Source organism: Pituophis catenifer, unplaced genomic scaffold, assembly GCF_029215685.1.
Source record: "Pituophis catenifer annectens isolate HBS135680 unplaced genomic scaffold, rPitCat1.0.hap2 SCAF_4, whole genome shotgun sequence".
In the NCBI taxonomy this organism is placed as follows: Eukaryota; Metazoa; Chordata; class Lepidosauria; order Squamata; family Colubridae; genus Pituophis; species Pituophis catenifer.
The window spans coordinates 29,654,358-29,667,996 of NW_027256884.1; the positions used below are offsets into that span (position 1 = coordinate 29,654,358).

Here is a 13,639-nt window from a genome sequence, read left to right on the forward strand (position 1 = left end):
CTGCCGCTGCCGTCGCCCCAAACTCCGGTCTCTCTCTCTCTCTTTTTTTTTTTTTACGATTTTTTTACGATTTCGGAGGTCTTTCGCTCATCTCCCTTTGAGTAGAGGTGGGTGCTGCGGCTGCCTGCTGAATGGCGTGGGAGAGAAAGCTTGAGAAGGACGGAATCACTTCCTCGGCCACTTCATTACTTCTTCGGATGTTTCCCCCCCCCTTCCTTCAGCGACAGCACAAATGAACTCTTAAGGTTTGCACGTTTTCAAGGCAGCTCGATAATAAACCGCGGGAAGCAAGAAGATTGGAGATACCAGATCTGGGCTGTCAAAAATCCGGTCGACCACTAGATGGTGGCAGAGACAGGCATCTCTCATTCATTCTTACAGGGGGGTAATGAGAATCACTCGGATTTGTATAGCCCCAATCTAGTAACCCTAAAGAACTGCGCTTTTTTGAAGTTCCTGATTACAATCTCTCGGGCAGATTTTCGCAGGACCAAGTCTGGCTCAGCACTAGGGCTTATTGCCAAAGAAATGGGCGACGGAGAGGAATGCGTAAAGCTCTCTCCCGGCATTGGGATGCTAAAGGGGCCTACAGCTGCGGTTGCCTAAACCGGGAACGAGCGACTTTCCCTCCCCTTCGGAATAAGTAGGCCCGGGCTACCGGCAAGAATTACTCTGATTTGTCTTAGCCTTAAAAGTGAGCGAAGGGATCGAGCCCGCCACGCGTAGCCCGCAGGAGGAAGACAAGCCGACAACAGCAGCGAAGTGGAGAAGGTGCCAAGCCTCTAACTTTAGGGCTTCAGTTTCGCTTCTACGTCGAGGAAGGTTCGTGCGCGCTCTCGGATGCTCGTCTACCTGGCCATGGTTTTGCGGTCCCAAAAAATAAATAATAATTAAAAAAAGATGAAATCCACCCGGATTGAAGAGAAATAAAAAGAGGAAAGCAGTTTGAACAAATTGACTTGGGGAGTGGCAACCAGCTTTTTCCTCTCCTTTGCAAAACTATTCCCTTTGGGAACAAAGGGACAATTAGCTCAGCACAGGTTCCCCTTTTAAGGAGAGAGGAAGGTCTATCCTAAGGGGAAAGTACCATTTTGTGGGGGAGGGGGATGTTTCTCCCTCCCCCTTTGGATATATACAACCTTCTGGGTCTTTGAAAGTCTTATGCGCTTTAAATTGGAAATAAAATCTATGCCTTGGTGACCATAAAACTGATAAAACCATTTGTGTCTGGATTTCAGGTAAACAGGCCTTGGATTGCAGGCTGGGATAATTCGGATTGATTTCCAAGGAACTGTCCCCAGGATCTAGCTTCCAAGAATTCTTGTTGGCGCTGGGCTCTTAACCAGAAAGCCTTGGCCGAACCTAAGACGGAATTACAATAGGAATCAAGTTGCATTTGGGCTGGCTCCACAGATGCAAAGAATTCCATCTTTTCATCAGACAGTCTCAGTTTTGCCAGAATGAACTTAAAAGCATGGAATTAAACCCTGACTAAAGAATCAGTCCTCTTGACCAGTCCTCTTGACTTTCGTTCAAGGAAAAGAAAAAGCAAATTGAACTTGAAGCTTCGTCACCATTTCCTCAGCTGCTGAGAATAGTCACAATGCAAGAAAGGAAATAAAGTGAAGGTCAGTGGCAGAAACCTTGCAAAAATAATCCCCTGGACAAAACCACTTTTTTCTTTCTTCCCCATAAATGACTGTCTTGACAATGTCCTTCCAGAAAATTTAGTTGCTTCATGGGCAGCAATTGGAATCGCTCAGGATGCCACACCAGAAACTGGTAATTGTAACCCTTTCCTCTTCTAAATAGTTACAGACCCCCTGTTCCATATGCTCAGCATTTTTTTGGGGGGGGGGGAAATCAGCAGTTGACACCATATTAAACAAAAAAGACAGACTCTAAATCTAGTAATAAAAATATTACAATTTCCAAACTTGATATTTTGGGCCTAACAGCAAGACCAAAATTAGAAAATTTGTTACATGTATAAAACAGGATGAGATGTGGATAAATTCTGAACAGCTTTCTTTAGTGCAAAACTAAAGCTGTCCCTTGTATATGGAACAAAAATAAAGAGATTTAGTGAATCTGCAATAAAAATGGGAATCAGGATAACTTAGGCTTCAGAGATTCAGCAACCTAGCTGAAAGTTAAGTCAACACCATGTTTCCTGGTAGCAGGAAAGCTTTAGAAATAAGGAGCATGCTTGTGATATACACAGTGAAGAATATTAATCAAGGAATGGAACCACTTTTCCTTGTCGAGGAAGATATGGTTTTATTAGACAACTGATTACAAAACGTAATTCTGAATGAATCAAACTTGAGCTCCAGCTGTACTTCAAGTTCAGCTTGTTGGCAGAATTTCACTAGCAGCTTTTGCAGTATAGCTAGAAAAGCCAATTATATTTAGCATGCTTGGTGAAGCTATTTTAGCTATTTTTAACTACAGGAAGAATTTGGAATGTCTAAACTTTTTTTTTGCGGTTTTGATCAAGATGTATTAATTTATTTTCCACATATTTTATTTGGGACATTGCTAATAGTTGGTTTCCACTGAAATATTTCTGCTGAATAAAACTTCTATGCTGAGCAGCACACGAGCACAGGATCGTTTCCTATAACTGAGCGCCATATACGCATACACACACACACACACACACACACACACACACACACGTAATGTACGATATATATATACACACACACACATATATACACATAAATATGTAATGTACACACACACACACACACACTGCCACTGTTGTGAAAGTTTTGTTCATTATTAGGACTTTCCAGTTCTCACTCCCTTTTTTAACAAGTATCCATTTTATTTTACAATTTAGCATTTATTTATAATATTCACATTTTGTATTGCCAACAAAGACCCCATCAATTAAAAAAAACTTCATAAAAATTATAACTTATAACCAACCTTACAACTTAACTCGAGCACCTATATTAAGCAACAATATTTCAACTCTTTAAAAGCCAGGTAATAACATTTTGATTAAGGGGTCTGTGGAAGAGCCATTTCCATGGCCCTCCTGAATACCATCAGGGAAGGCACCATTCAAGATCTACAAGGTAAAGATAGCATGTACATCCTCCTCCAAAATATGATGCTCCTGATCTCATATGGTAAGTGGTACTTTCCACATTTCCATCTGGGATGAATGAACCAGGGTCAGTTCTATGCACAAAGACTTACTGGAAACTAAACAGCATTCCACAAAGCATTCAGTTTATTTTTTTAATTTTACTGGCAGATTTCATCAACTAGCAACTTTCCATTTTGCATCAACTTTGAGGCACTCACCAAATGTAGCCCCAGATAGATCAAGTTGTAGTATGCAGTATTTTTCTTTTTGACAGCCCATATGCTGGCATCAGCAATACAAAGCCCTTCTTCTCCCCAAGGTCAAGCGCAACCCAGAGCATTATCTTGCTAACGTTTGATAATAAAGTGAACACATTTTTAGTGAGGGGATTTTTAGGAGAAATAAAACAGAGGAAGTCATAGCAAAGCAAAACAAACAGGTCAAACACTCCCAAGTATATTTCCTCAGTGAAATTATTGCCTAACTGGATATACTACAATTATAAGGCAAATATATATTAAAAAATCCACTTCTCAAATGAAGAAGTAGACCCTTAGACATAGCAAACTGTGAAAACTAAATAAATAAAAATGCTTCAATCCATAACACGTTTTCCGGAGAGATTTTTGATTTGGGATTGATGATTGATTCCTAATTGATCCCTTCCTTGAGATTGCCTGGGCCTGTGAAAATATGATCCAGAAGGTTCCAGAATCCTCTGAATATGTACAAGATGCACATGGAGAGGGGGGAAATTGATACACCTTCCCTCTACTCTTCAGAGAATGCACCGTGCTTTGGCAAAAGCAAACTCTGTGTCTAATTCATTTGATATAACAATTTGATAGAAGTTGTATGCACAGGAGTCCGAGATTTGAAAACACCAATGTACAATTAGTACATTTAGTAACTGAAATTTCAAATGGTCTCTTCCAAAGGAATGCTTCTAGTTACAGCATCAGAGCAATTAATTTTTTTTATAATCTATTGAGATTTGAAATAATCTGAAACTCCCAGGCATTATTGCTTTATTTTAGTCTGATTAAATTAAGAACAGCACAATGGTCACAGCAATATTAATTTATTAAAAACATCCTCAGAGATACCGACTGTTCAACTGTATACTTCGTGATCTTTCATTCCGTACTTCGTGCAAGCAAAACAGGAGTCTGTTCAACCTATGCCACATACTGGAAACTTGATACAATTAATGTTACATAAAAACAAAACTAAAAGGGTACCATTGTTGTTGATATTTTGTTTTAAATACTGGAATAAGAACATTAACTAAGGATGCTGCAAGTCTAGAAGAAATAGTACATGACAAGGTTCAGCCTACATGTGAAAAAGAATTCAAGGAACTGCCGAAAACAAGCAAGATGCAAGTGTTGCACCTTCTAGGACTAGCAATTACTTGGAAACTTAATCTTTATTTAATCTTACAACATTGGCAAAAAAAAAGTTACAAAATTACTGTAATGAACTGTTATGCCCAAAAGTACCTGTGAATATTTTCAGGAACACAGTGCCGAATTAAGGGATTACAGGATCGTAAAACTGGAATACTCTTAATAAGATTGTTCCTATGTGGCCAGTTTTATTTGCCCATCATGTTCAGGTTGGGGATCCAAAAACTATTAAACTAATTACAAGACCAAAGCTGTCCTCAAATAGAACTCCATAACACTCCATGGCAATTGGTTTTGAAACTAAGCCAAGTATCAAGTCCACAATTTTATTATGTAAGGAAACATGATAGTAGCTATCAAGGTCCTTGCCAAAAAGACAGTAAATGCACAGTTGAAATAAGTGCCCCACCAGTGTAAAAACCATCATTAAACCAGCAAGAGCCACTTAACAGGACAATAATTTCAACCTGCAGTGTAATCTTGGCTCTGAAAGTATGAAAAATGTTGATGAACTTAATTCCAATGTGTGCCTGATTTGAGGAAAATAAGTTTTATTAACATAAAATATACATGCACTAAAAAATTTACTTAAAACATATGAATTTAAGTTTCATTTTATTCAGCAAATTGGTTTATTTACACAATTGGGAATGCTGGTTGAGTTTTATCAGTGGAATAAAAACAATTCTAGTAGAGACAATACTGAACTCCCTTTACACATCTCCAGCAACACTGACCAACTTTTTCCTTACCTGTATCAGGAACATCAAGCACAATAGTGGAATAGTATCAAAAGACACTGGTCTAACAAACCACTGAGGATCCAGTACACTGTGGGAATTAACCAATATATTTGCCAAACTTTTTTTTAAAGTTAGCAAAATAAAACCAGCTTTAATAGTTAGCATCAGAGTATAACTCTGAGATCAGCGGGTAGTAAAAACCTTATCAGACCATACATAATTAATAAGGTGACCTGATCTGCATCAAACCACTTTATCACAGAATCAAAACAGATAAGAATAGATTTATTCTTTAAGACAATGATCTGATAAGGATTTAACTTAACAGACGTTAAAATAAGAGATGCAGAGCACAGCCCCTATTAGAACAAGCTAACTTTTCAGATGTCCCCCAAAAAAAATAATAATCACCAAAGAAAATAAAAAAAAAAAAACCACTTCAACATGAAGCTACTATACAAAGATTTTTTTTCCCCAATTTTCATTAAGAGTTCGGAGCTGAAATTTAATCCTGAGTCTTTAGTGAGAATGACAGTTTTGGCCTAGTTTTTCCCTTGCCTAGGATCATTTTTTGTTCTTCCTTTTGTTGACGTTGTCTTTCTTGTTCTAGTTTCATCCTCTCCTCATGAATTTTTCTTTGTTCTTCAACAATTTTCAATTGTTCTTCAGCCTGTAACCATAAAACAAGAGAGTTTAGATTACATTTTATACTCCTTGCATAACATTACATATAACTTTGTAGAACTAGCATAGCTTTGTTGAGAAGAGCCGATTTCATTCTTTAGCATTAGGAGAAATAGTGCAATACCCATAAACTGACTTGGATTACTCAAAGAAAATAAGCCATTTTCACATTGTTTCCTATCACAATTTCATTAAAAAAAAACACTTGACAGTGGTGACAGGACACAGAGTATAAACAAGAATCAAAACAAAGAAGCTGAGAGGAGTAAGCAAGATTAAATAATGTTCCAATAGAAAGTTAGGAAAACTATTTGGAACTATAAAATCAAAAGTAGCTGAGAAATATTGTCCCAAGATGCTTGAAGTTTAAAATCACCCAGATTGCTATCTAAAATTATGTAGGACCACAATGACGTTAAAAGATGTTAAAAGATCAGATTTAACCAATCCATCTAGAATTAATTTGTACATTTGAGTATCTCTCCTATTTCCTTAATTTATGAATTCAACCTACAGAGTCAAGTATAATCTGATCTGTGAAAAAACTCCTAGTGCAAATTAAAAGCTAGGAGTTAAGAATTCTAGGACAAAAGTTAAGAATTACTTTATTCAATTTTTATATTGTGTTTTCACCGTTTTTTTTGTTTTTTTTTGTAACAACAGGGAAAATTATCCATAAATACAGAGAAGTAAAATCTTTTGCATTTCAAACATTGCACATGAGATTGATTTTAAGAAACACTGAATGAGACTAGAACAAAATTTGAATTCATTTTCATTTAATGATACTAAATTTAAAAAAAAGCACACAACCATTCTCAAGTCCCATATTTAATAATGTTCTCTTATTATATTAACAATTTGATAACATTCATAGATTTAAGGAGCAAATACAAAAGCTGGATGTTTGGCAATATCTACAAAAGCATATCTTTTGCTTCTGTAAAGGTGGTCCTTGACTTACGATTGTAATGAAGCTCAGAATTTCCATTGTATAGCATGACAGTCATTAAGTCGAGGCACACGATCAACCCAATTTTACCACATTGATATAGCTGTCATTTTTTTTTTAAATTTGATTTATATGCCGCCCTTCTCCGGAGACTCAGGGCGGCTTACAGTACGTTAAGCAATAGCCTTCATACTTTTGTATATTTTATACAGTCAGTTTATTGTACCCACAAACTGGGTCCTCATTAAGTGAACCATTGTCCCCAGTGAGTCATTTTTCTTGGAAATGTAGGTTTCTCGCAAAAAAAAATAATCCTAAATCACAGTCATGTGACCCATAAATGTGGGCCAGTTGCCCAACATCCAAAATACGATATATAACCAGGGGGAAGACATAGCCATCAGAAGTGCCAATCTAGATTATAAGATATTTTGGGGAAAGGTACATTGTAACTGGTGATAAATTTAGACTACCAGTACAATGGTTGGCTTCCCCAATATTTCCAAAGCAGATTTCAGTGAGTGAGAAGAAAGAGATAATGACTACCTCCCAAGAAAGAGATGAATATTTTTCAATCAAATTATGGGCCTAAGAATCAGTGACATTATGCAAATCTTAACCTGTAATTTATGTTCTGTAATCCTACTCCATCTCCCCCATGGATTTACTGCTTTATCTCTCAATGATAGTAAAACGAACTTACCAATTTAGCTTGTGCTTCTGCAATTTTTCTGTTATTCTCTTCTAGTATTCGTTCAAGTTCCTCACGCTTTGCACGCTCTTCCTCCTAAACGGGAGGATAGGGTAAGATGTTAGAAAAGTAAAATACTCACTTAGCCATCTGCACTAGTCTTCCTAGAAATTCCTTCTGTGCACTGACTTAAAGGGACAGCTTTATAGCCACCCTCTTGTCTTCCAAACAGCAAACTGTGCAACCACTAAAATTGGTCTCTAGCTCTAAATTTAAATCATCCCTCCCAATCCAAACAAACAGCAACCAACTAAACCCTCCATAATCAGAGAATCCTAGCCAATTATTACTAGCATTTTAATATCACACAAATCAACAAGGACAACTACAAAACTGGATAGCATTTACCAAATTAAAAGAGTAATATTTAAAATATAAATAAAGTGAATAGTTTGTCTCACCAATTATGTATACCTACGCATTCTTTACCTATACTCCTTTAATCAGCATTAAAAGTTGAATATTTACTGTCTTGTCCAGTGTCCTGCAGAGTGTGCTCCTCGGCTGCCATACGCGCCAGCTTCCTCTTTAAAATGATTTGTACTGTTAGCTTGGCAATGCCTGCATCAGCAGCTCAACCATTTATAAAGAAACAACATACAAGGAAGGCTGAGCTGAAGAATGCAGATGTTTACGGTAAGAAGGAACAAAAAATATGTAAAACATTCCTAAGCAAACAATTAATAAGAAAAAATACATTTACTGTTAGCAAAAAGTACAAATGGTAATCCATATTCTGTAGAACTATGGGCTTCCTTTATGGGCAAATGGACTGAACATCCTTATAGTGTGACAAGTTTAAAGACAGTATTAAACTGTCCGTCTACCATTTAAACTGGTATTCAGGAGTCCATTGAAAGTATGATATAGAAATCAAATCTAGGTTTCTTTTTATAAAAGTTTAAAGAAACTTTGTTATGCAACTCATAAGCAAAAAGATTGCAAGAGTAACTTCAATTAGCATAATAAATATTCAGATTATTTTATATTTGGCAGTTTTCGTAAACAGCCTGAGGTCTGCACAAAAATATAGTTTAATAAGAACAAAGCAAGTATTTGAAGAAATATTTCTTGCTATGTCTAGTAACCAGCTACAGGTTTGCACCCTTCACTCCAGGAATTCAAGGTTATGCTCAACAGTAAAAGTTCTAATGTGACTACTCACTGACTACTGTTTAATCTGCTCTTAGAATGGTGAGGAACCATGATTTCAGCCAAAATCCATTAGAATTTTCAAAAAGATTTGAAATCTTATATAATTCAGCATTTATGTAAAGCCAAAATCTTGATTTGTAGAATTAAAATGAATTTTCATCACATGCATTTTTTAAAATTTTAATCATATTGTATTAAAAAGTATCTTATTAAAACGTCTTTCCTATTATCAACTAAATTGATTAAAAGCAACTAATCAAATCATAATACAGGAAAACATGGAGAGTGTTGTTTAATTCAGCACTATTTTTAAGGAAGTTTAAAAGGAACTTTAAAATTTGGGGATCCTGGAGTGATTAGTGCTGACAAGCATTAAAACCTCCAGTAGCAAATTACTGTCTCACAGAAAGACATTTTCAGCTTCTGCTCCAGCTGCTGACAGAAGAAGTCACATGTTTAGCTCAACTTCAGACAAGGACAACCTGCTCTTTTACAACTCTCTAGTCTAGAGAAAAAGAAGGAGTTGTTAGTAGCACTGGTAAAAAATGGATCTCATGAATTTGGCATAGGCCTTTTGTGAAAGTGAATGGGATCACAGTTCCAGAGTTACTCCACTGTGTAGTCAAGAGGAACGCATGACTGCCTTAGAGGAAAAACAAGAAAAACTCTTTCTTTAAGATAAGGCATTGCAGCTCAATGATGGACCCTGCTGTTATTATTTTTTTCTTGCTGACTGAAGGCATAAAGCCTCTTACAGTCTAAATAAAACAAAACAAATGAAGGATACAAAGTCACAGATTGTTCAACCCATTCCCCCAGTTAAGAAAGAACTGTGGATATATCCTGCAGCCATGGCAAAAGTTTCAAACAAGTCTCAAATAAGTAGGCCAGTTCCATTAAAATTCAAGTATCCTTTCACAGGTTTTGGAAGAATGTTTGAGGTATCAGTTAGCTCCTCTGAATAAGTTAGAAATTAGGTTTCGCAGCAATGCAAGTTTACACAAGAAAGGAATTAGATTTGCTGTATTCCATCTCCTTCTCAACGTAACAGGAGGCACAACCCAACACTGAAAGTTTTGCCATGGACTGTCTCTACTTTCCAAACGACCGAGCGTTACCTCTCTGGCCTTTTGTGCAGCAAGTTCAGCTTGTCGCTGTCGCTCGAGTTCTTCGAGCAACTGTTTTTCCATGATGCGCTTAGCCTCCTCCACCCTGCGGAGAACTTCCCGCTCAATTTCATCTTTCCGCTTCTCCAGTTCTTCCTCCACTCGTTTTGCTACAAGCTCCTCCACTCTTCTGGCCGTCTCTTCTTCAATAAGTTTCTCTTCTATTTCTTGTTGCCGACTACAGGGAGAGAAATATATACGTTTTCAAATGTCAAGAAAATTAAATTCTTCATCACATTTCAGCAATAACCTGTTGCATACATCATGCCTACACATTGTAATATGCAAATGTTGAGCATTTATATGATAAAAAAATCTTATATAGATAATTTTAGGAACAAAAATATTTACAGGAATATTTTCTATATAGGAATATATATCTATATAGGAATATCAAAGAAATAATTACATCTCTTCGGTTATAACATAGAACTCAAGTGTTAAAATCTAGCACTTCATGACAATTCATCAGAGAATTTATTTCAAGCAGTGAAAGGTGTTGTCAAAGCATTACTGTCAAATAATAAGGTAGTTATCAATTATTCAGCAGGACAAAATGCAAATGTAGTGCAAAAATTAATTAAAATTATTAATTTTTTAATGAATTTTTTAAAAAAATCATCTTGAATAAAACAATCAACCCATCATCAGCCATAGCTGCAATTTATGTCTATTGTTAACATTGTTATGTTAGAATAAATTCTTTTGAACACATACTAGATGCTATAGATGGGAATATATTACTGATGCTAGTTTTTACCATGTCATAAAAGCAAGGAACAAATTTAGACTGGAGCATAAACTCCTCAGATTTTAATGAAGCATATTAAATATTATCCAGTTTGTGTTCCTTGGTGCTCTTTGATCTCATTCCCTACTAGCACTGATGTTACCTAGTTTAGGTAATGAAATGTCTACAAGAAAACAATCATGGTCAGAGAGCACCAAGAAGACTCTCATTTCAACCCTGAGTACAAATATTCTCCTCTATCAATTTCCCAGTTAAATGATACTTTGTGAAAATGGAATTGCATTCATTTTGATACCTCAAAGTATTTGGTGTTCAATAAAAAGCAAAGCAGACACTCTAATAATGTGTTGTTGCCCACCTATCTTTTAAGCATCCATTATTTTCCATCACCTTTTTGATATTTAACCTTGTTTTAACCAACTGATTCTGTAATGCCAAATATCCAGACACTGATTTTGACAGTATCAAAGTGCTAATCAACTTTTGTTACCAGTGATGACTAGTTAAATAGAAATTCAGTCAAGATTTTAATGACTTAGTATCAACAGGCCATCTCAAGCCCTGAGACATTCCACATTTCAGCTTGAATTGGGGTGCAAACTTCTCATTGTTATGATAGAAACTGACATTTAATGCAAGCGTTGCACTTCCCACAGCAATGTTACACAAATTACAAGACTGGTGTAGGCCTTCTGTCAAAATGAATCTGGAAAACCAATATTATAAATATAATCTAAAACAACATGATTGTTTACATAGAGGAAACTCTTGCCTTTCGACACAAGTTAAAAAAGCAGGTACATTAATCACAACAGCTCAGACTACGCTTTTTATTTTATTTTTTTAGCAATAAAAGAACATTGGGATGTATTCATGGAAGCTGCTCAGCAAGGTTTATTAGAAATTAGAAAATGCTAATTTGCAAAAATTATCAGTGAACTTCCCTAAATGTACATATATAGTAACAAAATTGATTACAAAAAACAAAGAGTGAGCCAAGGAAAATTTATCTTAATGCTCAAGGCTATGGCAGTATACAAATAAAAAAAAAAATGAAAATGAAATTTCCTTTTTATACTAATTCTAATCCTAATAATAGCAGATTGAAAATCTAAATGGAAAGCATCATGCTAACTTGTGGTGAATATAGTCAGCCTACTTCCTGCTCCTTCTTTACTAATACATGAAATATGGTGCTCAAATAAAATTTACTCTACTACGGAAGTATCAGAATCAGAAAGTAGAAAAAAGGAACTGCAAAGTTTGCAGTTAGAAAACTGTGATTATTGCTCTCAGAAAAGGGGGTAACGGGTCAAAATAGCTAAGAATTGTCATGAGGATATTTTAATATAAATTTATTATCTTAAACAAGTCCATCCTTAGCAACAGAAATGTTCCTGTACTGGGAAGTAATAAAAAAGTTAACAATGTCCTTGAGTCACATTCAAGTTTCTGATGAGTACACAAATAAGGTCCAAGGTTTTTTTTTTTTTTTTCCAGACAACAATAAGGAAGCATGGTTTGACATCCTCTCCTAAGACCACGTTTTTCCAATCCACAGCTTTGTTGATCTCCTCGTGGTCCCACATCCAAAGACTAACCAGGTCCAATCCGATCCTTTTCCATTCCTCCCCACTTACCTCTTCTGGCAGGTTGGAACTACGCCTTCAAATCTGCTACCCAGCATCCCAGGCCTAACCCAGCGGTTCCCCACCGTCGGTTTAACGGCGGATGCGCATGTTGATTTTTGCATCGCTCAGCTGCCTCCCGCCAACCCTTCAGAAACCGCCGCCCGTCCATCCCGACAGGAGCGAAGGAGCCACCCCCGGCCATCCGCCCCGCTTACATTTTCCGCTGCCGCTCGAACTCGGCCTTCTTTTCCTCCTCCTCCCGCTTCTGCTTCTCATCCAGGCTGCTTCGCTTGCTGACCGTCCGGCCGAAGATGTCGATGCGGTCGGGCGGGGAGGAGGCGCGTTCCCGTTCGCGATCTCGGTCGCGGCGGGAGGGCGCGGTGTTGGAGCGGGACCTGGAGCGGGATTCCCTCCGGCGACTCCGTTTGCCCTCCCGCGACTTGGAGCGCTTGCGAGCCCGCTCTTTCTCCCGCGAACGAGACCGAGATCGGCTCCGGTTCTTCTTGTTGTGCTTGGAGCTCTTGACGCGCTTGGAGTGGGACGAGCTCCGCGAGCGGGAGCGGCCCATCCCGAGCGCCTCAGTAAACGCGGGCCTGGCGGTCCTCAGCGCGACCCCAAAGGCACCTCCAGGATCCACGCGGGACCGCTGGGTGCACCACGTCCACCTCACGGGCCCCTCGGCACAGCAGGCCCAAGGCCCGGCGGCGACAGCGAGACAAGATGGCGGCGGCGGCCCGACTCTAAAACGGGGGAATTCTCCTCCTTCCTCCGCCCCAGGATCCACTGCGCTCGCCCACAATGCACCTCGGCGGCGCGCCTAAGAAAGGGAAAGCGCCGCAGTCCTCTACGGAAATGCCCGAAGAGGAGAAGAGACCGAGAGATGGGGTTTTCCGGGAATAGCCGAATATGTGTGGGAATGCTAAGCGGAGAGGGGGCGGGAAGGGTGATGACGACGACGACGACGTCGCTCGAGTGATTTCGCGGTTTACGGCGTTTTACGGAAAGAGCCGAGTCCGTTCAAATTCCGGCGATGGGCGGTTTGAGAACGTTGGGGACGGAACCCGTGAGCAAAGCCCCAATTTCGAAGCAGGAATCGTACTTTGTTTCAATTATAGTCACAATTACAATAATATAAGAGAAGGACAAAATGCATAGCCGCATTTGACCTGTAACCAATGTATGCCATCGTGTACAGGTAGTCCTCGACTTAAAACGGGGGTCTCCAACCTTGGCAACTTTTAAGACTTGTGGACTTCAACTCCCAGAATTCCTCAGCCAGCAAAGCTCAGCAAAG

The 13,639-nt window shown here is 38.3% G+C and overlaps 1 protein-coding gene across 2 annotated transcripts; it reads right to left on the reverse strand.

Moving 5' to 3' along the window:
* Window positions 1-5,110: 5,110 nt before the first annotated feature.
* ARGLU1 (arginine and glutamate rich 1) lies at window positions 5,111-13,090 on the reverse strand. 2 transcript variants are annotated; one of them, XM_070943118.1, is made up of 4 exons: window positions 12,561-13,090; window positions 9,916-10,141; window positions 7,595-7,678; window positions 5,111-5,925 (listed from the first exon to the last, which is right to left on the reverse strand). In XM_070943118.1, the coding sequence occupies exons 1-4, from the start codon at window positions 12,911-12,913 to the stop codon at window positions 5,761-5,763; spliced, it is 828 nt and encodes a 275-aa protein (XP_070799219.1). In that variant the 5' UTR covers window positions 12,914-13,090; the 3' UTR covers window positions 5,111-5,760. The 2 variants fall into 2 exon arrangements, with proteins under 2 accessions (XP_070799219.1, XP_070799220.1); XM_070943119.1 differs by lacking the exon at window positions 5,111-5,925 and adding an exon at window positions 8,061-8,168 and having other exon boundaries at window positions 7,594-7,678.
* Between the last annotated feature and the right edge of the window lie 549 nt (window positions 13,091-13,639).